The sequence below is a fragment of the Ammospiza nelsoni genome, chromosome 13 (genome assembly GCF_027579445.1).
Source record: "Ammospiza nelsoni isolate bAmmNel1 chromosome 13, bAmmNel1.pri, whole genome shotgun sequence".
Lineage (NCBI taxonomy): Eukaryota > Metazoa > Chordata > Aves > Passeriformes > Passerellidae > Ammospiza > Ammospiza nelsoni.
This window is the reverse complement of record NC_080645.1, coordinates 15,636,999-15,662,933: the sequence shown is the minus strand read 5'-3', so window position 1 is coordinate 15,662,933 and position 25,935 is coordinate 15,636,999. Positions and strand designations below refer to the sequence as shown.

General features: G+C 47.4%; 3 protein-coding genes across 10 annotated transcripts in view; 2 read left to right on the top strand and 1 right to left on the bottom strand.

Annotated features, from left to right (window-relative positions):
- Positions 1-8,329, top strand: part of CPNE2 (copine 2) — a 50,225-nt gene extending 41,896 nt beyond the window's left edge. For all 7 annotated transcript variants that reach the window (XM_059481783.1, XM_059481782.1, XM_059481785.1 and 4 more), the window contains 4 exons: positions 880-931; positions 1,855-1,988; positions 5,582-5,818; positions 7,742-8,329. In XM_059481783.1, coding sequence (XP_059337766.1) covers positions 880-931; positions 1,855-1,988; positions 5,582-5,818; positions 7,742-7,849 — 531 coding nt within the window. In that variant the 3' untranslated portion in view covers positions 7,850-8,329. The remainder of the gene's footprint in view (positions 1-879; positions 932-1,854; positions 1,989-5,581; positions 5,819-7,741) is intronic.
- A 2,701-nt stretch (positions 8,330-11,030) lies between these two features.
- Positions 11,031-24,755, bottom strand: PSME3IP1 (proteasome activator subunit 3 interacting protein 1). 2 transcript variants are annotated; one of them, XM_059481787.1, is made up of 7 exons: positions 24,695-24,755; positions 21,200-21,342; positions 20,663-20,761; positions 18,736-18,862; positions 14,798-14,926; positions 12,876-12,940; positions 11,031-11,786 (listed from the first exon to the last, which is right to left on the bottom strand). In XM_059481787.1, exons 2-7 carry the CDS (start codon positions 21,327-21,329, stop codon positions 11,569-11,571), a joined length of 768 nt encoding a protein of 255 aa, XP_059337770.1. In that variant the 5' UTR covers positions 21,330-21,342; positions 24,695-24,755; the 3' UTR covers positions 11,031-11,568. The 2 variants fall into 2 exon arrangements, with proteins under 2 accessions (XP_059337770.1, XP_059337771.1); XM_059481788.1 differs by having other exon boundaries at positions 21,200-21,345; positions 24,695-24,754.
- A 309-nt stretch (positions 24,756-25,064) lies between these two features.
- Positions 25,065-25,935, top strand: part of RSPRY1 (ring finger and SPRY domain containing 1) — a 36,781-nt gene continuing 35,910 nt past the window's right edge. The window contains exon 1 of the mRNA XM_059481692.1: positions 25,065-25,178. The gene's annotated coding sequence lies outside the window, so the exon portion shown is untranslated. The remainder of the gene's footprint in view (positions 25,179-25,935) is intronic.

Below are 25,935 nucleotides of genomic sequence, written 5' to 3'. Positions count from 1 at the left end.
GAGACAGGTCCAAAGCAACTGCTGTCCAGTGCACCAGCCAGGGATCAAGGTGTGAGGGCTCTCTGCTCTTGCCACAAAACCTTTTTGCAAAACCAGCTCCCTCTGAAAGCTTGAAAGGAGGTGTTGGAAAAGCCAAAGGGTCTTGGATGTGCTGTGGTGGAAGGATGGGTTCATAGGCAATGAAAACCAGCTCAGGTTGTGCTGTCCATCACACCCAAGCTTTCACATCACCTCTCCCACACTGCCTTTCACCCTCATGCTGACCCAGAGGATGAAGTGAATCAGCTGCTGGTTTGCCATTGTACCTGACGTGCCAGACCAGGTCTTCAGCACAGCTCACTCTGCGTCTTCTTCCCTCCTGCTGCATCATCCTTGTGCAGAGAGATGGGGAATGGAGATGCTGCCAGGACTGGCACTCCCTGTGATGAGTTTGAGTTTTCTCTCTTTAAAACCTGCAGCAGGATGAAGTAACTTCTCCTAGTGACTGGTGAGATGGCACAGCTGGCTGGGAGCATCCCTTCTGCCTGCTTCCCCTCTGGGCAGCCAGCAGGAAGCCACGTGGACAGACCTGCTGTGATAACTGTGGGAGAATGTCTGGTGTGGTAATTTCAGGAGGCTCCATGATGAGGGCGCTGGAGAACCGGTTCATCCTCAAGTGCTGCTCAGCCCTGACCACGTTTGTGTTTGCTGTTTGGGTAGCAGAGGGCTGGGAAGTGTCACTGACCCAGCAGTTGTGTGGACCATAACTCTGTGGCCACCTGGTTCTGCTCCAGGAGACCATCACACTTAAACCAGCCCTCCAGCATCAGCTGAACTGTTAGTGAGCTGCCTGCCCTGCACTGACCCTCCAAATTAACTTGGGTCTTTTCTTCTCCACAGGTATCCCATGAGTTTGCCATTAACTTCAACCCCAGGAATCCATTCTGTTCAGGTAAACATCTGCCAGTCCTTTAGGACTCCTCAGATGCCTTCAGTGCCTTCTGTCCTTCCTCTGCATTTCTTCAGTAACTCCTTCATCCCTGGGTGTGTTCAAGGCCAGGTTGGATGGGGCCCTGATCAACCTGATCTGCTGGGTGGCATCACCACCCATGCCAGTGTGGTTGGCACTAAGAGGATCTCTAAGGACCCTTCCAACCTGAATCATTCCATGATCCTGTGATCATGGGGATTTTTCAAGGCATGTTCAGGGACAGACATGAATGGTGAAGCAGAGCACACACTAAAGGCACACTCAGAGGAAAGCACAGAAAATTTGGGGGTGTGTAGGAAGGCCCAGGGTAAGCTGCAGCTGGATTCAGACTGTGTAAAATCCGCCTTCGCTCTGCTGTCTGGTGTGTCCTACCAGCCGTCTGCTCCCCCTGCAAGGCTGCAAGAAACACAAGGCCTGCTCAGCAGATGGGGAATTCAGACTCAGTGCTCCATTTAGCAGCTGATAGCTGCTCACAGTGATGGCTGAAGGACTGCTCAATCCTGAGTGGTAAGGGCTACTATCTATACTAGGGCTACCATGGACCCTCTGTCTGTTTTTGGTTATGTTCAGGGACCAGGAGTTGCTTTTCTTTTCGCTCCTCCTCCTTGGCTGATTCTGAGATTTTTTCACAGTCCTAAGGAATGCTTTCATTGACTGTGGGTACTATGAGCACTTCCCTACCACAGAAGGTCTGAGGACCCATTACAAAGTGACTGAAGAGCAAAGCTTGGATATTCAGAAATTTGGGATGACTTGGTCAGGAAATGGGGGGAATAGCTCTGACTTCAGCTCCATGACAGCATGAGCCAGTGATTCTTGGTTGGGTTTGCTGTGGTCCTGAGTTGTGACCCTCTGTAATGCCTGTTTCTCTGCTTTCCCTGAAGGTGTGGAGGGCATTGTCCAAGCATACTCTGCCTGCCTGCCCCACATCCGCTTCTACGGCCCCACCAACTTCTCGCCCATCATCAACCACGTGGCTCGTTTTGCAGCTCAAGCCACCCAACAAGAAACTGCATCTGTAAGTCTGTGAGATTCCATGATCTGATGGCAATCCTGGTGTCTCTGGGCTGGGGAACGCAAACCCTGAGCTGGGTTTCATGTCTTTCCCTTGTCTGTGGGTCCAGCCTTGCCAGTGCTGACCAAGGTGTGCCCTTAGGGGTGTGAAGAGCATCTGGAGTCTGCAAGATGGAGCTCCCTTGGGTCCCTATGGCAGCAGGCTGCCTGTGGAGGATGGCAGATCTGGCCCCTGGCTTTTGCTGGCCAAAACAGCTCAGCTTGGGCACCAGCAGTTGCATGGCACAAGATTTTGGGGTAAAAGCTTCCCTGATTCCTGCCTGGAGCAAAGCAGGATCACACTGAAAGCCTATTCCTCATGAGGACCTTTCCCAGCCTTGCTATGAGTGCTGTTGCTCTTCCCAGCTCCAGGCATAAGGAAATACTGAATTTGCTTTAATTCAGCACAGATCCAGGTCCTCATTTTTTTGTTTTCTGTGTTGTCAGTGGGGGAGGGAGAGCCCACGGGCTCAGCACTGAGCAGAGGCACTAATCATATGCAAATTGCACCCCTCTGCTGGCACTAATAGTTTAATCAAGGGAGATTTTAAATAATGGGCACTAATAGTGCCGTCAGAGGCAAGCCTGGCTTGGCTCGGGTGGATTTTTGGCAGCACAAAGCGTTATTGATGAGGGATCTCACTCCCCCGGGGTCCTCTCCTCTTCCATCCCCTCTTCAGCTCGTGCATCAAAGCCACCCCTGGTGCTGAGTGGCTGCCTGAACCTGCCCTCCTCTTCCTCCTGCTCTCGCCTGCTCCCAGCATTTCAAATAAAACCAAAAATCCTCGTAGTTTTTCCATAGCAACATAGATCACAAACAGCCCTTAGCTCGTAAGGATGGGAGACTAAAACATCCTGGGGCTGGGGGAGGGACAGAGGGGTGTTACACCACTTGGCTCTTGGGGAAGGATTAATAAGCTTTGGGGAATTAAAACTCACCTTTCCAGCAGGGTTCCTGCATCCAAACCTCCCCTTTTCTCACCTCATGCTGTTCAGTGCTGCCTAATCCCTCCAAGTCCTGCTGATATCATTAACAAATGGATTGGGAATCATCCCAGAGCCCATGTGGATGCAGGGATCAGCCATTTTAACAAGAAAAAGAGGAGAAAGGAGGCAGGTGCTGCTGGTTGGTGTGTGATGGACCCCTAGCCTGGTCCCTGTGCACCAGCAGCTCTGATTGTGGCTTGGCAGAGGTGCCAGCCTGGCTGAGTACTGCAGCTGGAGCCCAGAGGTGCCACCAGCACCCCTGTCCTGCTGTCATTTACTGGCACCACCAAAACTGTCACTGCTCATTGGGGAATCTCCCACTGATGCTCTCCAGCAGTGCCTCCTGGTCCTTTGCTTCATCACCCCAAGCAGCCCTGGGCTTTGAGGCTGATCCCCAGCATCAGCTCTTACTTCTTTTTTACCTCTGAAATATGTTGTGATAAACATTTGACAAGCTCTGCCTCCCCACCCCTTTTCCTGCATATTTTCCTGCATTTTTTTTCAGATCCTGTTACAGATTTTACAGAAAAAAAAGGGAACAAAGGGAAATAACCCTTTCCATGTTTCCAGGAGAGAGGCCAGGCAGGGAAAGGGAGAATCAGCTGAAAGTCATTATCAGGTGCTCCCCTCAAGGTTTCATACTCTTCCTCCCATACTGGTTCCCAGATGGGGTGAGGTTCAAGTCCAGCTTCCAGTTATGACCAGTGCAGGTCTTCTCCTGAAATTTAGTCTTGTCCCCCAGACTCAGATCTTGCAGTCCTGCCCTGCAGACTTCTGGTTGACCATGTTTTGCTCTCAGAAATTTATATTTAGATAAAAACTAAACTCTGGACTGTGCTGTGCAGGCCAGGTTAATGCATCAAAAGAGGCTGGAGTGGGGAAGGGTCTGGCTTGGGAAAATCTCACCAGTGTCCTCAGTTGTGTTTAAGCTCTACCCAGCCTTGTTAGTACTTGGAGTTTAGCACTGCAGATCATCAAGAGTGGATGAAGCTTAGGGAAGGTTTCAGGGGATGTGGGCTGGAGGAAGACCAGAAAAACAGGCTTGGGGCAGCACTCCTTCCTTTGCTTTTCCAGGATGCTGCACTAGCGGTTTTCAGAGGAAATGGAAAGAATGAGGAGAAGAACAAAGGGCTTTAATGCTCTTAAGTGCTTGTTTTCGTCACTTCTTCAGCACACACAAGCTCTGTAATGTGCCAAAATTGAGCTATTACTTTCCCTGGAGACAGAGGAGATGGGAATTTGGGGGTCCACATGCTCCAGGTTTGCAGAGCTGAGTCCAGCATGACCGTCTGTCCATCTCTGTCCATCCTTCCCCAGCTCTGCAGGAGCAGCAGGAGCAGCCCTTTCGCAGGGGAAGGGGAGCAGTTCCCAATGCTGCTCTGTCATCCCCCAGCTTGCTGACATCCTCTGCATCCCCCTCAGGGCATCCCACAGCCATGGCTTTGGACAGGAGCTCTGAGCAGTGTGGGATGGCCCCACCGCCTGGCAGGGCAATGCAGGAGATGATCCCCCTCAGAGCAGGGAGATGTTGATGGCAGCACCCCAAAAACCATCCCACTGTGTGCAGGCAGAGGGAGATTTCATTTCCCAGCTGGGCTCCTGTCCCAACCCTGAATTCCTCCCAGCCCTGACAGAGATCCTGTGCAGTTTAGAAGTTGATTTTGTTTTGCACCATTAAGTACAGTAAATCAGTAATTCAGAAAAATATTTTGGAGTGGGAGCTGGTTGTTGTTTGTTCAAGATCTTTCAAAAACCAGGGAGAACAGGAGCACCTGAATTTCTGGATTCTGCTGAAGGGTATGATGCCAGCTGACCTGGGAAATGGTGAAGCTCACCCCCAAATCTCCAGGGGCCCTGCCACCCCTCGATATGTGTGAGTCCTGGCTGCAGTGTGAGGGTGTGTCTCGGGATTTTAGCTGCTCAGAGTGACTTTGAGATATGTTAGAAAGTCTTTTTTCTTAGCCTGGTGGGCAAATAAGGAGTCAGAACTCTTCAGCTCTCAGTCTCAAGGTTGTTTATTGTTTCTTATCTATAAAATCCTTTCTCCTGACCTGCCAAGGTCCACTCAGCAGGACAGACAGAAGCACTCTGCCTGCCCCAGGGCTGTGTTATCTTTTTATACAACAAACTACGTGTACAATATTTACAATTATTTCCCAATACCTATCATTTATGTTAGCCAGTGAGCTTCTACTCTAAACCAATTTAAAAGTGCCAGCATCACAGCAGAAGATGGAGGCCAAGAAGAAGGAGAAAGGCTGGACACACTTAAATTCTTCCATCTTGCCTCCTGAAACACCTGTTCTTAAAACCCCAAAAATCTATTTTTCCCGCTGTGACAAACTAATTCTTATTCTACTTATACTTTCCTGGCTTGCAGATCTTCATATAAGGTTGGTAATTTGCTCCATGGGTCATAATCAAAGTCACAGGTGTCCTGGGCTCTGTGCCAAGGTCTCTGAGCCCCCTGGCAGGGGTCTTGGTAATCCAGGACAGCCAGAGGGATGTCCTGAATTTCGACATCTGTACTGGCCTCCGACTGGCTCTGACCCCGCGCCCTCCCCTCCGCAGCAATACTTCATCCTCCTCATCATCACGGACGGGGTGATCAGCGACATGGACGAGACGAGGCACGCCGTGGTGCAGGCGTCCAAGCTGCCCATGTCCATCATCATCGTGGGCGTGGGCAACGCTGACTTTGCAGCCATGGAGTTCCTGGACGGGGACAGCCGCGTGCTGCGCTCGCACACGGGCGAGGAGGCCGTGCGCGACATCGTGCAGTTCGTGCCCTTCCGCAACTTCCGCAACGTGAGTGGGGCTGCCAGGGGGGATCCCGGGGGAGATGGGCTGGGCTGGGCTGGGCTGGGCTGGCAGGGGGGGATCCCGGGGGAGATGGGCTGCGATGCCAGGGAGGGATCCCAGGGGAGATGGGCTGGGCTGGCAGGGAGGGATCCCGGGGGAGATGGGCTGGGCTGGCAGGGAGGGATCCCAGGGGAGATGGGCTGGGCTGGCAGGGAGGGATCCGTCACAGACATCTTTTCATGAAAATCCTTTCCCTAAGATTTGCCTCCTGAGAAGCTGAGAGGCCTCAAGAGCAAAATGTAAACAATGGTTATCTGCTGCTGTGGAATGCAACAGGTGCATCTGTGATTGGCCCGTCTTAGATGTTTATAATTAATGACCAATCACAGCCCAGCTGGCTCGGACAGAGTCTGAGACAGCTGCCTTTGTTATCATTCCTTCTGATTCTATTCTTAGCTTAGCTAGCCTTCAGAGGAGAACCTTTTCTTCTATTCTTTTAGTATAGTTTTAATGTAATACATATAATAGAATAATAAATCAAGCCTTCTGAAATATGGAGTCAAATCCTAGCCTCTTCCTTCAACATAAGACCCCTGTGTACACCATCACAGGGAAGGATCCCGGGGGAGATGGGCTATCTACCTAATTAAGGTATCCAGGGCATCTACACTGGAGCACTGATACTTGCATGTATATTCCTAGCAAAAACTAACATTAAAGTTAAGACTAAGTCTCTTGTTCTTGGGTGTGTATGGCAGCCATCTTGCCATCTTCAGCCATGCTTTTTATAAGCTACAAGAACGTAAAAATTGGTGGGTGATTGGTTGATGATTTATCATCAGGGTTTGTATTTTTGTTTGGTTTTTTTTGGGGGGGGGGGAAATTAGTTCTGGGGTTAATTCCATGTTTATTTAGGGGTGGTTGTGGAGTGATGATGACAGTTGGTTATTGTTTTTGATACTAGGAAATATAGAGGAAGGTTAATTGAAAGTGTATTGATGACACATGATTTGGATAATGTAGGGATATATGATTTAATTATTTGACAAAAAAAAAAAAAAGTCAAGATAAAAAAAAATGGATGGATTTCCAGACCTCGAAATCACCCTGCAAGTGGAACAGCCAAGGCAGAGGCAAGAGGTACCTGCCTGTCTTGCTCTGTCTTAGCCTCAGGGATGCTGTGGTGTGGATCACATAGATCAGCATTGCAGGGAGGGGTGGCTTGTGCTCTGCAGCTCTTTAATGGTTCCACCTGAGCCTGCCGTGTTTCTCCACCCCTTGTTGTGGTCAGACAGGTGGGAGCAAAAACCAGTGACTCAGAGTAGGACCAGGGTTCCTGCAGCAGGTGGGGCAGCACTGGGCTCACGCCCCTTGCCACAGCCCTGTGCTGGTTTTGGTGACTCCCACTCAGGCCTCATCCAGCACCCGTGATGTGCCACACACCAAGGGCTTTGTGCTGAATTGTCCTGAGGAGGAGCCCCATGCCCCCAATCCCCTGTAGAAAAGGGCAATGGTGGCACTGGCCCTGTACGTCCCCTCTGTGGGATGAGTCCATTGCAATCATCCAGGAGACAACTCTGGGACAGAGGCTGTTACTAGCATGGGTTTAAATGCCAAGGATGGATCTTGTGCTTATCTTACCCTTCTTTGCAATTTATCAGTGTCTTTCTATTTCACCTCCTGCCACTCACACCTGTTTTTTTCTGACCTACCCAGGATGTTTTATTCCTCTGTACTAGTGAATTCTCTCCTGGAGGGAAGGGTGGTAGTATAGAATATAATAATCCCTGGTGTATAAAATGCTAGCTATCAATGGACTCTAAGGGGTATTAAATGCCAAGATCTATAGCTGGGCCAGCCCAGCCATGTTTGCTCAGTCAGTCCCCTGTGGCTGTCCTAACACTGGTGTTGGTTCCCTTTGGCTCACAGGTCCCCAAGGAGACCCTGGCCAAAGCTGTGCTGGCAGAGCTGCCCCAGCAAGTGGTGCAGTACTTCAAGCACCAAAACCTGACCCCCATCAACTCGGAGCCCGCGTAGAGCCGTGCCAGGCTGCGCCCTCTGCATGCTGCCGGAGCCTGGTGGTCCTGCCAAAAGCACGTCCCACATGCTTTTAAGAGAAGAATACCCTCCCTGAAACACTTTGTACTTCTTAATTTAATTGCTAAGTTCTTAAGACGCATCCCAGCAAAGTGTCTGGATTCATTTTGTACAGTCCTGGCCCAAGGTAACACTAAGCAGCCAGGCCATGCCTTGGTCCTGCTCCGTTGAGTCACTTTTCAGTATTGAATGTACTTTGTATAATTTCAGTGGTAAAGAATACAATTTTTATGATCAAAACTTGCTTTTTCCAAGCAATGAAATGCTTAATATATTATCATTCAATGAACTGGTTGTTGTATAGTTTACGTATTTGTGTTGTACCTGTACACCTGTCAGGTTCTGTGTTCATTTTTATACTGTGTACATGTTATATTTGTTATACTCAGGTTAATAAAGAAACTTGGACATTTAAAACAAGAGTCTCTTAGATGGGAAGGGCTGGGAGTGGTTTACACTGTCTGGGTGTTTGGAGTGTTTGGAGTCACCCTGACAGGGCCAGTCCTGGTCCCTCAGTTGCTGTGCTGGCAGTGCCCAGGATCAGCCCCACACTGTCAATGGCAGCATCCCAGAGGGAGATTTAGTGAAGGTGGATACCCTGGGGAAGGCAGGATGCCCTTAATGCCTGCCTGAGCTGAGTCTGTGTGCTTGGGAAAAGCCTGGTGACCCCACAACAAACCATCAAAGGGAGTTTCACGGTTCACTGCTGCTCCAACTCTAGAAAATTTTCCAAGTCTGAGTAACAAAAGCTCCCTGCTGCCGCGGAGAAGATGGGCTGGGTAATGAAATCCTGCTCTCCAGCAGCTCCTTTGAGCTGCTTATCAGCAATGTGCTAATTGCTGCTTTATGCTGCTCCTAACCAGATTAAGGTCTTTTGAAGCTGAGTGTGCTGCTGAATATCCGGCAGGGATCACCAGCCCTACTCCAAACTCGAGCAGACTTGACTTGAGTCTCCTCCCCATTAATGGCAGCTTTGAAGTGGGAGGTTGCTGTCCCCATAGAAAGCCTGCACAGACGTGTGCTGCTGCTTGTGCTCTCTGCTAGCAGCCTTGTGGCTGTCACTGCTGCCACCAGCACAGAGGGCCCCGGGCTGTCCCACAGTGAGTCGGCTCCAAGCACAGCGCTGGGTGAGACCCCATCCCTTGGGAGAGCTGGGACTGTTCTGAGAAACATTTTTGCCTTGCAAAACCTCCTGGAAGGGAAAATAAACAACCAACACCACCCTTTTCCAAAGGGAGAAGCAGCCTTTGAAGGGTGGCTTGTTTAAAAATAATGCTGTATGCAGCTCAGCTTCCAGATTGAAGTCTGCGGCTTTGGAAAATTTTTTTTAACTTTTATTTCCATAAGAGAACCTCGCATGCAGCTGCAGGAGCTCATAAACTCTGCTGCTAGTAGAGTGTTTGTGGGGGTTTGTTGGGTTTTTTTAACACCTCCTGAAACTTTAACAACTAGCACAGACAAGGAGCGGTTTATTGAGCTGTCCCTGGGGAGGGGATGAAGCACACACTATGCAGTCATGGTTTTTTCTTAAAAAACAACAAAAAAATGTACCTAAACCCACCAGTGAATGAGAGTTGCTGGAGCCAGCCACAGCCAGCTTGTCTCCAGCTTTGGCAGCCCAGGGCAAGGTTACTGCCACAGCTGCCCTTTTCAGGTCTGATTTATCGTCCATCCCATACTGCACTTCCCAGCACATCTCCTGCACTGGAGTATTTTAATGTCAGATGGCTCCTGATGTACAAAGGTAAATGGGACCAAGAGATGGAGTGAGGAGCTGGGACAGCTCTGCAGTTTGTTTTCATGAGCCAGGCCCTGAGAACAGCAGAGCTGACTCAAAGGCATTCCCCAAGTGTCCTATTCCATTCTTCCAGGAACAGGAGAAAGGCAGAGGGCCCTCAGATCTGCTTTTCCTGGATTATATCTCCTCCTGGCCCTGCACAGTGCCATATCCACATCAAAATTTACACTCCATAATTTACACACCATCTCACCTGCACTTGCCACAATTGGCTGGAAACTCCCACTATAAATTTCTGGCTAAATCAGGCATTTTGACTTCAGCTGTGCAAGATACCACTCAGGAAAATGGCCCAGCATGCTGGCAGGTGGGCAAGGCTGCTCTGACTCTACAGTCAGATAACTGATGTAGTTTCAAGACAGGGAGGAACACCAGCAGCTCTCATACTAACTCATTGAGGCTCCTGCCCATACAACTTTAATAAAAAAAACATGCATTTTTTTGTGCACCACTTCCATTTCATTCCATAGCTCAGTAAGACGAAAGTCACCAAAAGCAATGCATTAGGGAAGCTGCACGAAATCTGCTTATTTCCCACCTGGAAGTGCCATAATTACAGTAGCTGGAGAAGAGGCAGGAGCAACTCTGGAGCAAACACAGGAGGTGCCAGGCAGCCCAGTGCAGGGGAGGAATTGCAGTGTGTTTGTAAAGATCTGTCTGTGGAACAGGGCTGTGCAAACAGAAAGGGTGTTTGGCTAAGGATAGCTGCATTGTGAGCACAACTCTCCCCATCTCCTTTGGAAAATTCAGCACTGAGGCTAAGACATGAATCCACTACAGGCCTTGTTTTCTCTGCTCCCTCCCAAGTCCCTCAGTGCCACCTCCAGGTGACTGTCCTTTGGTACACACTGACCAGCTGCTCTCACAAGGGCAGCACTTAGAGCAGGATTGCACAAAGAGACTTCCACCCCTGAGCTGAGCTGTTCCAACCCTCCAAACTGCCACCAGCACACTGAGATTGAGAGGATGGGCCCTCAGCCCCACTTCTGGAATTCTCCAATTCCCATACAAAGGAGTTTGGCTGAACAGGGGAGTCCCACCCACTCTGGGTTCATGCCCTTCAGAACACTGCTGCTGAAAAGCTCTATGACTTGTCAAGCCCCAGTGCTGGAGCAGCCTTTGAGCAGAAAACCCACCTGCAGTTCCTGTGAACTCACTCAGACCAAGTTTTCCTTCACCACCTCTGCTTTTGTGGGAAACTGACCTACACCTCTCCTGGATGGTGGTTTGGACCCAAACAGTCTGCTCTGGCTGTTTGGGTAGAGCACAAATTGATTAATGGAGTGAGAACAATTATGAATGGCACAGGCAGAGATAAAAAAATGCATTCAGAATGTCTTTAATCATGTAACACTAAAACTTCTTTACAGTGTCATGGCAATCTACACTTCACCATCTGCTCAAATTTGGTTCTGCCCCCATTTTTCAAATACAGAATAAAAATGACATTTTAAAACAGAACACATGGCTGCTTCTACAAGACTTCACTGCTTCAAGTGATTATTTTTTGCCTGTTAGTCTTGTATAAACTTCTTAAATCAACATAATTCTTTCCATAAGAATTGTAAAAGATAAAGCTCTCTCCTCCATACCCTCAGACCTTTGTGACATGGTTAGGTGTGCCCTCTGCTTTAGGATGGCAGCTTTTCTTCCAGGCTCAGTATGCACCCCAGAAATGGAAAGTTGGGGGGGAGGGAGTGGTGGTGGGGGGGGGGAAATAATGAGTTACTTCAGGAATATCTGAGTGTAATAAAGTTGAGAGGTTAGCTAGAAAGATTATATTTGGGGCAGAAGGATGCAACAAGCATCCACCAGGGCTTTGGAAGATATTCTGCACTACATTACACACGGAGGGGTTGTGTTATGGACCATCAAAGAAGCTGTTGCCACGAAAGACAGAGGAGACAATCTTGCCAGTGGAGTTGATGGTGCCCTCGCTGTCCGAGCTGGACTCGGAGTCGCTGCTGCCCGAGTAGGCGCCCAGGCCGGGCAGGATCCCGATGCACACGGCAGCTGAGGGACAGTGCACCGTGGAGCCTCCCACCGAGCTGCTCCCCAGGGACACACACGAGGGCTTTTCTGCAAGACACAAACCTCAGTCAAAAACCAGAGTGCAGTCAAAAATTAGAGTGATTTCAATCAGCCCAGGAACCGCCATGTGTCGCTCACCTGCTTTTCCCACATAAGCAGGGGATGATTTCAGGATTTAATTAAAGCATAAGGCAGCTTTATGCTGTAATAAAAGCATTCTGACAGGAAGGACTTGCTACCTCAGGGGATTTTTTCCTGCTCTATGCTGGCATTACAGATCTTTTTATTCTAAAGTTGTCAGTTTGATGCTTGTCAAGTACCAAACCCACTAAATAAATGCTCTGCTTTGAGTAATTGAGTAATTTTTTTGCAATATAACAGCATAGTTGAGAAAAAGTTTTATTCCCTTATTCTGCTAGTCAACATCTCCCATCTTCCATGGCTAATTAATTATTTCTGCTGTTCTGAAAGTTTACTGAACAGAAGGAGATTCAGGAAGTGCCTTGGGTTGTGTTACACAACTGCAGCTCACCCGATTTGTGTCAGAGTAGCTTGACAGCAAGTCAATTGCAGCCCTGACAGCTACAGCTGAAACACAACTTCATTTTTCTTCTAGTTCCCCACAATTTTCTGAAACAAATTGATTTCAGGATGGACTGAATCACTTCAGAGCATGAAGTGGATGTATACAAATACACGCAAGGCTGCAGTGAAGAGGAAGGGGATGATCTGTTCTCCGTGTCTCCTGCCCACAGAACAAGCATTAGGCTTGAAATGCACCTAAGGACAATTCCATTACTTATCAGGTTAAACTCTTTCAGATTAATAAACTCTCAAAGGAAGGTGGACAGTCTATATGTGGAGACTTCAGAGCTCCTTAGACAAGCATCTGTCAGGGCTGGTTTGGGCAGGGGACATCCTGATAAGCTTCAGAGGTTCCCTGTAGCCCTATTTTCCATGAAGGCTGTCAGCTCCCACACTTACCATTTCTACTGCTTTAAAAGAGAACATGCCAACCAAAGTCCATGCTGTCCAGTGAAGGAACAGAAATGCAAATCCTCTATGAGATTTAACCCCAACTCAGCTGCTGTTCAGTGACAGACACAGAGCTTCCCACACACAGAAGTTCGGACGTACCTGGATTCTTTTCCTCGTGGTCAGTGTCTAATTTCAACCTCTTGACACTGTTACCACCATCTGAACTGTGGAAAAAATAACAGAGTGTCTTGTTCTTCATAGGCAACCACTTAATTACTGTGAAGTCATTGTTACATCTTTGCCTTAAATGCTAGAGCAGATGCCAGCAGGGTCCCCTCATGACCATCACCACTTCCACCTGCCTTTAACTGAGGCTCCTTGGGGAACATGCAGAATCCAAGGAAGCAGCAACACCTACACTACCCCTATCACTTTTTATCCTGGGAAAGGAACACACCTCTTAGAGTTCAAGTCAAAGCCCTTGCACAGCAACCTGGAGCTGCCTGTTGAGCAGGATGTGCCCCACAGGAGACTGGGAATGACTAGCTGAGCTTCAGACACCCCCATGGCCACAGCCTTGCACGTGTGGATGATTACCACACTTGCTAATGCCAATATCCATGACTTTTCCCTTGCAGGGCTTCCTTCCCCTCCTTCAAGCACCTGTTCTAAACCATCCAGAAACCTTGCACCCAGCCAGCTCAGACACTCTCACAGCAATGGACAGAGCTGCAGTGTCCACAAAGGTCCTTTCTGGGTCCAAAGTGGCATTGGGAGAAAGGAGCATGACTGGGACTCCTGACTCTTCAGAGCTTCTACAGCTCTCCCCTGTCACTGCTGAGATTTCCCCCTGACTCCTGCACGTTCCCAGTGCTAAGGCATCCACACAAACAAATGCTTCCCAGATTCTGCAGTGATGAACTGATGAAGCATGAGCATTAGGATGCATTAACTCTTTTCTGTCCCTATCAGAACATGCAGTACAGATGAAAGGTTATTCTGTGCAGAGAGCTTTTAATAGTAATACATCCTTTAGAGGAAATTACAAAGCTCAGGGAGCAGATGATGAGCTCACACTACACTTGCTTTGGGCCACTTTGCAATAAAAGATAAGACGGCAAAAATAGAAGGTTGCAAAGCAAGTGTGCAATGGCACTGACATGTCAGTTAAGATGCTCTCTTTAAGCAGATGCCATCTGCAGACTTCAGAAGTACCATTAAGCACATGCCAGCTCCTTTTGTACATCCCACTGGGTTAAGTACTATTAGTTACAAGACAAAAACAACATTTTTGGCTGCTTGTTATCAGCTCAAGGTTTTTCTTTTCTGCCTTCCTAAAACCCAAACTATCACCCAACCCCACAGACATCAGGTGGTGGAAGTGCTTACTTCAGTTTTCAGACATGCAATTAATTGCTGTACTGGGAGCTAAACATCACCCTACAAGATAAGCTTCTAAAATAATCTCACATTCCCTGAGACAATTTGAACACACTGCACTTTGAGATGTCAGTAATCATCTCAAGTATTAGATGATTCATCTGGGGGAAATAAGTCTGGTCCCACATGCCTGGTTCCTCCATAACCTGTAGTACACCAGCAGCTGTGTTTGCAGGCCAAGATCAAAGCAGCAAGCACATCACAAATCCAGCTGGGATGGAAAGGGTGCTGATGTATCAGTGTAAATCCATTAAAATAATCCATTTTAAACACAGGTAAAATTGGCTGATAAATCAGGCAACCTGAATGAAATTGCATTTGTGAGGTGACACTGATATCTGCAAACAGAGATGTAAAACAGATTCCCTCAAACCCCAAGCAGGATTGCCCAAGCCTGGCACTCTAAAATGAAGATCCTGCCCACTTGCTTTACACACACTTATCTATTTGATTTGCTTCATGTTTTTCCCCACAGTTTGTGAGAGCCTATAGAAACAAGACTGGTCTTTTCTTATACCTTCCCCCTTTTTCTTTAGGGCTAAGGTTTACACCTCACTCTCTGGAGGCAGTTTTGGCCTGTCTCCCTTTACACTGCTAACTGGGTTCCGTTCCTCAGGAATTTATAGAAGTGTGAAACTAACCTTCTGTGTTTCACAGCTCCTGCCAACAGCTTTGCCTGAGAAAATTTGTTCTTGTTTTCCACTGACTTCATGGGCAATTTCTTCTCAGTTTCCTTCTTTGGGTCCATACTGACTCCCACTTTAGTGAGAGTGCTGTGAATTAAGGGTTAAGGATCAGCTGGGAAGGAATGGGGAGAACAGACATTTCCTCCCTGATATATTTAGCCAGCTCTGCTGACAGCAGTGACCGAAGTTCATTCACATATTCTACCCAAATAAACTCATTTGTGATGACACTGAGCTGGTAGCCTCAGCCAGAGGAGAAGACACTTTCCCCTCTGGGGCTGGAGCTCTCTCTGGTATCAGGACCAGCTCTCCCTGTGAGGATGTCCAGGAGCAGCCTGGGAGCTGCTGTTCTGAAGCCAGAAAGGTGTAACACAACACACCCAGCACCCAGGAACACATCCACCATCCTGCCTTTTCCTTAGAAAAGCAAAAAGGTCAGGCTGGACCAAAACAAACAAACCAAAAAGGCAATGCAGTACTTCCCCTTCTATAGGGATCAACACATTTGTAATTCAAATCTGCTGCTCCACACTCTAATCCTTACCAGAAAAGCTAAGTAGCAATTTATGCACTCACTTCCACTCCTCAGACCTCTTTATGCTGAGCCCAGCAGATTTCAGCCTAGCAATTCAGAACAGTTCCATTTTTTGGTTTGGTCCTTAGCACTCCACCTTTGCAGCTCATCTCTCTGTGAGGACCACAAGGATTCTACTGCTGGTCTGAGCACCAATCCCAGGAGAAAGGAGACTTTGATTAAGGGGAACTGTGGTCCAAGATTCACCCAAAACTGCTCAGAAAAGCTAAGCAGATTAAAACAGTGTTAGCAAGGTGGAATGCAGCTGAAACCTATAATGAAGTGGAGAAGCTTGAGCAGGTTCTCAGATGGGATGAGAAGGAGCAGGGTGTGTTTATCAGGGCACACTCTGCACACACTGAACACATCTCCTTGTGTGATGAAGGGAAATCTGCCAAGGACCCTGTTTGTAGATGAGGTGCCAGGAAAATCACACAAAATTCTGCAAAAATTTTAACTGCACAGGCAAAGGCAAATTAACTTAGTTTAAAAGCATGTTTATAAACTCAAACCTAGTGTTCTAATAGTTTCTCTTCTGACTACAGTTCCACAAGCTGGAGTTTCACAGATGCCCCAGTCACTGCAGACATATATTGGATAGTGAATTTCACATTGGTGGCCCATATATTTGAAGCCATAGATTTTTCCCCCTACTCAACATCTCAAAATCAAAAAACTTTTAGACTTTGTTTGAAGTGACACCCAGTCTCCAATCCCTTTACAGACAGGAATGTTCAGATGCCATTTATTACTTGATTTTCCTAAGGATACATCAGTAACCCAAACAGTTCCTTACTTCAACCAAAAATCTTCTCAGCCCAAACCACTGTTCAATTTTATCAGTTTTTGAGATGGCACAGGAGTGCCATCCTGTGGCTGTCTGAAATCATCTGAGAGCTCCTCATGCTGATTGGATTTGATGCTGCCACACAATTCTTCCACACACTGCAGTGTTTAACTGCCACATTCAGGTCCATTACCTTGTTATAGTCTAAGCCTGACTGAGGAACTCAAAGGCTTTTCTTTTACTTTTAAAAGAAAGTACCAAATTAGAGGCTTTTAGCTTCCATCCAGGATGGCATTCTCCTAAACCTCCTCAACTAGAAAGGCACAGCACATTTTTAGTAGGTATTTTATACATCCTGCTGTCATTAGCAAATGTAATGCTCTAAGCAGCCAAGAAGTGTTCCCTCTCAGGAAGACAACATTAGAAACAAACCTCTCAATCTTAAATATCAACTGCACTAAACAAGCTGTCCTTCAGCAAAGCCAGCTTCTTGGAGGGGGGACTGTTCCTACATTTAGATAGCAGTAAAGACAAGCTGATCTTGCTCTCAAATACTTCTTGGAAATGGCTTAAAAATATTTGTAAGTCTTTATCTGAACAGGGGGGTCTGCATAGGTAAGGAACAAACAAACCTAGTTGTTCATGCAGGAGAAAGAAAAATTCCTATTCATCCATGCATATGAATTTCTTATGCTCAAGAGTACATTAAAATATTCCAAGGCATATTTATCTTGAGGATGTAGAATTTTGTGACTGTTCAACCTGAAAAATTATGAAAAAAAAAAATCTCTGTACTTGAATATTGACACAGTTTTTACCATGAAATTAATGCCTCTGGGTAGCTTAAATTAAATGCTATTGCAGGAAAAAGAGCAAATAGTGAAATCCATTGGGTTGACATTGCTCTTATTAATTTGGAAGAGCACTTAAACAGCACCTATAAATGCAGCACAGTGGTTTTTGTCACTGCAGTGATAAATTTGTTTTTATAGTAACAACCTGCAGAAGCAAAATCCACTTTTGCATTTCAGAACACCACCAAAAATTTCAAACACAAGTCAATTTAAAAAAGAAATTAAATGGGCAACACTTTTGATTTTCTCACAAGATGAGGTGGCTATAAAACATTCTCCCTTCCTCCACTCCATCAGCAATAAGTTTAATTTTTACATTAAGACTTCAGATTCAGAGGCACCAACACTACTAAGAGTGCAAAGACTGAGGTGAGATGCTCTGTAATTCTTGATCAGGCTGTTCAGGGATCTGTGTGTTATGTGGCCAATTCAAGGTAACTCAAGATCCCCCCAGGGCTGGTGTGGCTCAGCCCAGATGTACATGACATAACAAGAGCTGTCAGCTGCTCCCACAGCACCATCTCACACTGCACAACCCTGGATCAGCCAGCTCCAAGAGCAACCATCACCAAAACTAAATATATCCATGAATATCCCATTAATAGATACAGCAAATCAAGAAAATACTCCAAAGCCATCAGCTAACTGCAGCCTATGTCTGAAGTTTAAAAAATTCATCAGGATTGCTTTTCCCTAAACACACTCCTGAGCTAATTGAGATGCTCTTCACAGGACATGTGCTCCAAACTGTAAATCATTGACTAACACAAGGTAAGACCAATCTCTGAAATATTCACTATTCAATTTTATTTGCTGACTGGTTTTGGTCACCTCCTTGTGTCCACAAACTCTTCATCTATACTAAAGCTTCCCTGAGCATTTGTGTTTTGTTCACCTCTAACTCAAAAGCAATCTAGACAAGGAAACCATCAGATTCTGCACAGGTTCAGTAAACCTCAAAAAAACATTTTGCTTAGCACAGAAATTCTCAAACCATTCCAACCTCCCTTGACTGGCACTAATTAGAGAGGAAAAACATCCTCTATGATTTTCTAGCATATCTACAAGAAAATTAGGCAAATTTAATAGCAAAGCCAAACTGTCCTGTCCTTAATCCTGCCTACAAGTGTGTATTACCCAAAGGAGCCAGGACTCCATGGGCACTGACTTCCCAGAAGAAAATCAGATGTATTTAATTTCTCATCCTGAAAGAATCAGCAAGAGAGAAAGCATCTAATACTCCAAGAAGAGTAACAGAGAGAGCAATCCACACATTATTTCAGACAGGAATGTTAAAATCAGGCAATATACAGATAAAAAAAGAGCGTGTAATTTTTCATAAGAAGATAAAAGCAAAATATTATAAATAATATATTGGTTTTTCTTTATGCTCTCTTTTTCATTTAAATTATGGTATTTCATGACCTCACTAACACAAAAAACCAAACCCCAAAACAATGCAGAGGGGAGAAGGAAAGGATCAAAGAAGTGGGAGTTGAGGGGGAATATCAAACATTGCAGGGGTCTATCAAAGCTACAATGAAGCCATTAAACTTTGGAAATGTATCACTATACACATTCTGTAAAGCAGCTTTATAAAAAGAATGCCAAGTGACAGAACAAACTGCAGCCCACTCTTGCCCTCCTCCAGGTAACCACCAGGCACCTTAGTGCAAAGGATATTCTGTATTCATTTAATTCTTTCAGCTCTTCTTCCCTTCGTTGCTTTTCTAGTAGCTCTTGCTGCCGAGAAACCTCATCAAGGAAATGTGTCTCATCTTCATCTAAGCCTCTTACCATATTTTCTGAATAAAGAAAGAAGAAATTTGTTGGTTTCAGACACCAAGTCTGTCTGTCTCCTCTGAATTCTCTTAAACCAACCAATAACTAAAAAAAAAACCACACTTCTTGCCTCAAAAGAGGAAGAACATTTTCTTAGAGCAAACAATTCCTACCTAATTAGTTTTAACACCAGTTCAATTTTTTTTTTAAAGTAGAAGCAAGACAACTCCTAATTTTCAAATAAAATCAAATTCTTTCTAAAAATGCTACCCTATTTTAAGGAAAGTACATGCTAGTGCAGCAGGAAAGTCTTTTATTTCCTATTCTGCAAATATTCAGTGCCTCTTGAGCAAATTATTTAAATAGAATGGCAACAAAGATTATGTTTCAGGAAGACCAAATCCTTCTCTTTGTAGTCATCCTCAGAAATCTTAGCCCAAACATCATCTTTAGTCCTCATTAAAGTTTAATTCCATATGTTAGGCTTTTACATGAAGTCACCATATTTTTAATCCTCAACCCACACAGGCAAGCCCTAGTCACTTTGAGGGCAAACTAGGAAATCCATTTACACCCATAACTGGCAAGTTGTGTCTGACAGAAAAACTCTGGAAATCAATGATTATTTGAGGTTACTTTATAAAAGCCAATCCCTGCTCCTTCCAAATCATGCAGAGCTCATTCATAAATCCTTCAACAGTAACTTGTAGCACTCACTATTACTACTGAGGACCCCTTCAGAGAGCAAAAGTAGTGGCACTCAGGACATTTTTTTACATGAATTAATCTCATTTTCTGCCTGACTCATCTGCAAACTAAGAGGAGCAGCCAGTGAGGTGCTTTGAGCTGAGGTTTTATTGAGGTTCCCTCCCAGGCACTCTGCAGCAGGTTTTGTTCTCCAGGCTAGGTGGTGTCTGATATTCTGCTGTGGCTGCATTAAAAGCAGAGGTGGGTTTATTTCTCAGGGCTGCTTCCCATTCCAGTACTTGGATTACCAAAACAAAGCTGTTGCAGATCTAATATAACTGGCCAAGAAAAAACTATTCATTTAGGCAGTTACTAGAAGCACTTCCTATTCAGGCTAACAGTCAATTTTTGGGTAGCTCCTTCAGCAAGAATTGCTTAGTCATGTTACCAAAAATGACTCCAAAAATGGGATCAAAAGTCTACTGAAGTTTACTGGAAACTCTAAGTGGAAAGAATGCTGTAGGCCCAGCTGGAGACTTAATGCATTAATGCTGCTATCTGTACTTGCCACTTTTCAAAGGGCAAACACTTTTCTATAAAACCAGAAATCCAGACATTTCATTAGAAGAGTCAAACATCTACTTCTAAAAAATCAAAACATGTAAATTTACTTCTTCCAAATCATAATGTTAACTTTCAAATCACTTTTAGTCAAATAATTATGACTTGGAAATAGCTGCTCTAACGGGATTTCTTTAATTGATTCAAGAATGTGTTAAAGCATGAGTTCAAGAGTCACAAAACCACAATACTTTGCCATTTCTTTGTGCATTGCTATCAAGTTTGTTTGGGATTTTTTTTTTTATTTTATATGCAATATTCAGTATTCAACACTTTGCAGGCTTGCAGCTTGATAACTGCAAACACCTTTTGAGTTTTGCATGTGTGCAGTGCTGCCTCAGTGTCCAGAACATGTTCCTCTAAAAATCCAGGATTTCAATACTCTCTGAAGCCTTTGTTTCCCTCTCAGAGAGGGAGACAAAACACGCAGATAGGTGCTTTACTCAGAGGTTGTGCACAGCCGTTGCATACAACACAGTTTGCAGTTTGCAAATACAAAGCAGTTTGCTGCTTACTGAATTTAAATTGCTCCTCAAACTCCTGCTGCTTCTTTTCTCTCTGTTCCTGGAGCCTTTCATACAAGGACCGTGGGTCATATGCCTCCTCTGGGCATTCTGAAAGGAACAAATCAGGAAGGGAGACCAGGTTAGAAACACTAAACCACCAACAGTTCTCAGTTCCTTCATATAAAAACCACTTCAATTACAGAATATTAAAAGCCATTACTTTTAATTTTTATTTCCCACAAAAGTGAAAAATTCTCACATCTTTTTCCCGTAATTACTGACATGAGCAGCACTTCCCCTGCAGAGAGCACAGCCCCTTCTCACACAGTGCAGCCACCTCTGTTTCAAAATTTCAGTACCAGGGCAGGGTGGAGATGCTCCAAGTACTCAGCCTAACAAGGAAACTTGTGCTCTTGACACCTGTAAACCCAGGATGAAACAAACTGCTTCTCTCAGTCCTGGGTGTCTCCTTCCAGAATTTATATTTCCCACAAAAGTGAAAAATCCTCAGCTCTTTTCCCTGTAATTACTAAAGTGAGCCCATACCTTTTGGGTCCTCAGGTTTTCGGACCTTTTCCCATTCCTCTTGCCTCCTCTTCCGCCGCTCCTCTAGCTCTGCTTCAGACACGAACCTCTTGTTAATCACCAGGTCAGCAGTGCCATCTCCCCCTTCCATGGTGGGATACTGTCTGCTAAAAACACAGTCAGGAGTCTGATCATGCTTTTCAATGAGTGATTATTAAATATCCTGAAAAACAGACCTGCTGTCCTCACAATAACTCCAGTTCTCTGAAGAACACTGCATAGTAAGCACTGACTGAGACACAAACTCACTGCATAACTGCTAAAACTAATAAACATCATCTACTACTCCTTCTTTACTCTTTTTTCATATATTTCCTGTTAGTTGTCTGCCTCAGGATGTTTTTCTGAAAGTCATGTTCTAATGGATTTACTCTGCTTAAATAAATATTTTTAAAAAATTAAATTAAACACCCTCACCTACACTCTCATCCTTTTATTTCTGTTCCTCCACATATGTTCTGAAGAGAAATAAAGTGATGGCAAAACATCAAATCCCAAGTCTTTTTGGCCAATCTATGAAAATTTGAGAAAGCTTGCCTGTTTTCAGTTGTTGAATGCATTTATTTAGAAGTGATTAACAGTGAGATTTCAGAAATTAGCAACTCTCCTGGCTTTGGCTGGGACACAGCTAAACTTCTTAGCAGCTGGAACAGCTCTGGGGTTTGGGCTTGGTGTGACAAAAACATTGATAACAGCCTTTTAGATTTAGTCTAAGTAAAGGAATCTCCAGTGTTTTACACTCAGCCAGTGAGGAGCTACACAAGAAACCATTGTTGCCCGATTGATAAATGACACAAAACTCGGATAAGTTTTGTGGGTGCTTTATTAAGGGCCCGGGGAACTGGGGGACTCACGTCCCAAAGTCCGAGCCCCCAAATTCACGTATGGGTGCTTCCCTCTTATACATGCGATTCACAACAAAGTCTCCAAGAAACAGTTCCCTGTTCCCCTTGCCTGGTCACAGACCCCTTGTGATACATTCCTTGGTTCACAAACAAGATCATTAATCCTCTGCTTATCTTATTCTAAGAGCATTGTATGCTGCCTCTAGACAGGTTAGCATTCTTACTTTCTTGCACTAGTTTAATTATTTATTAAATCTCTAAGACTACCTGCTAGGTAACACACAAAACCCAACACACACTTTCAACGGCTACAAAACTACTTTTTAACAAACCAGTTCACACACAACTCACTATAATTAAATATTTTGCTAAATTTCATTTCTTTTCCAACACCATGAGGGAGCCAGGACAGCTGTCCTGAACTGCCCAAAGGGACATCCCACAGAACCATGACCACACAACACTGCCCAGGATATAAACTGGGGAGAACTGCCTGGGAGCTCAACAGCTGAGTGAGAGAGGGCTGAGACAGAGCTGGGGTTAGAAAATGAGCAGCACTGCCCTGCAGAGAGCACAGCCCCTTCCCACACACTGCAGCCACCTCTGCTCAAGATTTCAGTACCAGGGCAGGGTGGAGATGCTCCAATAGTCAGCCTAACAAATAAACTCATGGTCCTGACACCTGTAAGCCCAGGATGAAACAAACTGCTTCTCTCAGTCCTGGGTGTCTCCTTCCAGAATTATTCTGCCAGCTCCATGGAGCCCCGATGCCTGTTTTTGTTTCAAGCCTGTACTTCAAAACTGTACACAGAAGCACAACACAAACACAACACACAGAGCTGCTCATTTAAAGACAGGCACACATAACTTTTTTCTGCTTTATCATCTCCCTGGATAACTGCAGCAAGTTAAGGATTGCCCACAGTTGTGCCAAGTACTGCTCATTTGGGATCTCACCCTGCATTTCAGCACAGAAGAGATCCCAGAACTTTTCCAAGGAGGAAGGGATGCAGAAACCCAAATTAGGGAAGAAACCCAAATTATCATCCTTCCTTCATACCACAAGGAACCAGTCCTGCAGGAAGTCCTGAAATCCCAAAACTGATACTTTTGGGGGGCATTGCTTGAAACAAAAATGGAAAAATTGAAGTCTCAGCAGAAATCAAGGTTAGAGCACTGGACAAATATTTGTTACAGCAGGATGCATTCTTAAGGTTAGAATTATTAAAAGAAGTTAAGAGAAAAGAATTCTCTTAGGAGCTGGGGACAGGAAGGACAGATCCAGGGCGGGTGATTTTATCTTCTTTAAACTTTTCTTTCTTTCTTTCTTTAATATCAAACAAAAAAAATCCACCCTAAGACCCTAACTCCGCTTTCCAGAAAGCATGGAACATTTGCTCTTTGAGTGCAATTTCTGAAGGTGGCTCAAGCTGGAAACCTACAGAGAAGATAAAAATTGAATCCCACTGCTGAATAGAGGTCCTGATCACAAGGCCAGCTTTGCTATCCAAGTGCTGCATAAACAACATAATTTGTTTCTCCACTTGTGTCATCTCAGCCTAGAGGAAACAAAAGGTTCCAATGCAATGGTGACAGAAAGTAATAAAAGCAAACTGAGAGAAAGGGATTCTGCAAGAACACAGTCCTGTGCATCCTCTGGGGACTACAGCCTTCAGCAGCAAACCACCTGGATCAGTCAGTCTGCTCAGACAACATGATGAATTGATACATCAATTGATACATCAATTAAACCACGATTACGGTTTAATTATGGCCTGAGATGCAGCAATGGTGTTTCCAACACCAGCCTGAAAACTGGTGCCTGACACTGACAACCCCATCTTGGGGAAAACCCCATCAAGCAGCATCAGATTAAAGTTCATTTGCACTTGTAAAGTTTGGTCATCTTGCTGTATTCTTTGCCCTCTCCCATCTGAAGCTAACACACACAAACCAGACCCAACAGAAAACATGCACTTGGCAACTTTTCCCTATTTATCAGTGTTTCCGTCTGGTGACTAGATATTCTAGGGCTATGCTGTCACTGCAAATGACAGGAGTTTGTCACAGTTGCAAACAACGTTTTTATAACACCAGACGGTAACACCCCAGGATCACAAAACCTCCCAAACCTCCCCACCCTTGCCACCACTGAGGCTGGAACAGATGTAGGGCAGGGACCGTGCCTTGGGTACCGGAGCGCAGTTTCCAACAGACTCAGCCCCCTGTAAACACCAAGCACGATTTACCGGCCCGTTCCATCAACCCACCGGGGCCGGGCCGGGCCGGGAGCGCTCCCCGCCCCGCATCAGCCGAGGCGCGGCGAGCCGAGCCCGGAGCGGCCCGGGATGAATCGGCCTCACCGGCCTGAACCCGCCCCGGGCCCCGCTGCCTGCGGTACCCCAGAGCTCGGTACGGCCGTGCCGGGCTGGAGCTGCCCCGGGTCCTCTCCGCACCTCCCCTCCGGCCTCCGGCCCGCCGCGCTCGCGGGGCCCAGTCCGGCCCTTCTCACCCCCGCACCCCCAGGGCCTGGCGGCCCGGCCACGCCGCTATCCCCGCCGCCAGGCGCTCCCTCCGGCCCCGCCGCCCCGGGCCCGCCCCCGGCACGTACCGCGGCCCCTCAGAGCGAGCGGCACCGCCGGGCCCGCAGCGCCGCCATTGACCCCGCTCCCCTCCGCCGGCCGCCCCGCCCCTTCCGCCCGCCGCGGCCAACCGAGCCAGCGCTTCCTTGCTTGGCCCCGCCCCCGCGGCAGCCAATCCCCGCCGCGCTTACGGCGGGCAGAGCGGCGCGCGGAGCGGGCGGGGGTCGGCTGCAAGGATGACGTCACGGCGGCCCCGAGTCGCGATTGGGCGAAGCTCCGCGGCGGGGGCGAGGCCGAGGGCGGGGCGGGTCGCCTGGGAGACGGCGGGGGGCGCGGCCGCGGGCGGGCCGGGGCCGGGGCGGGGCGGGGCCGCGCCGTGAGTCGCCTCCATCTTTCGGCACAAAGGAGCGGCGGCAGCGCCGGGCCGGGGCCGGGCAGGGGCGGAGGGTGCGGGGTCTGCGTTGGCCCCGCTACGCTCCCGCTGCGCTCCCGGCGGGGCTGTGCGGAGCTGAGGTGAGGCAGGGCGGACGCGGCCCAGCTGGCGGGCGCGGCGGGGCTGGGGTGGAGCGGGCGCGCATCGGGGTGAAGGGAAGGGACAGCGGCGGGCTGGGCGCTGGTGGCCCCGCTGGCGGCCCCACTGCCGGCCTCGCGTCCGTGAGTGAAGGCTCCGTGCTCAGCTCCCCGCCCTCCTCTCCCCCAGGCGCGGGTCCAGGTTGGGGCGGGGGCCGGGCCAGCGCAGCCCCCGGCCCCAGGCGGCGGCCCGGGGTCCCGTGGGCTCCTGTGGTTGGTGCCGCTGCCCCTCAGGTACTCCCGGCTACCTCACTGGGGCTATCTGGGGAGGGCAAGCCGGGGGTACCGGGGCTCCCTGCACCTCCCTGGCCGAGGTGCAGCCTCCGGGCTGGCTGAGCTCTGGCGGAGGCCCCGGAGCTGGGCTGGCGTGTGGAGCTGGAGCTCGCTGGGGAAGGCGGCGGGAGGTGAATGAACGGGGGAGTGCCGGGCTGGGGCGCCCCGAGTGCGGCGCTGCTCGGGGCCCGCAGGGGCTGCAACTTCCTAACGGCGCCTCCCGGGAGCGGGGAGAGCTCCCGGGGCTCGTATGACTTGCAAAACACGGGCTTGGCCACAGCGGGGCTGGTGTGAGGGGGCAAAATGCCATCGGATCGCGGAGTCACGGGCTCCAGGTGCTGCTTGGCAGCTCGGAAACACGGCAGGGCTGCTGAGCCCTCGGGTGTTGCACATCAATGAGAGGAGTCAGATCCTGAACGCTCTTTAT

Bases quoted from the DNA above. Each gene is read 5' to 3' on its own strand.
- PSME3IP1 (XM_059481787.1), bottom strand. From the start codon at position 21,329: ATGGAAGGGGGAGATGGCACTGCTGACCTGGTGATTAACAAGAGGTTC. The intron at 18,863-20,662 runs GTAAGCAGCAAA...TTCTTTATTCAG, and splicing joins TGAGGAGCAATTTAAATTCA to AAAATATGGTAAGAGGCTTA. The intron at 14,927-18,735 runs CTTTGCACTAAG...AATTCACAGCAC, and splicing joins TTAAATGAATACAGAATATC to TCTCACTAAAGTGGGAGTCA.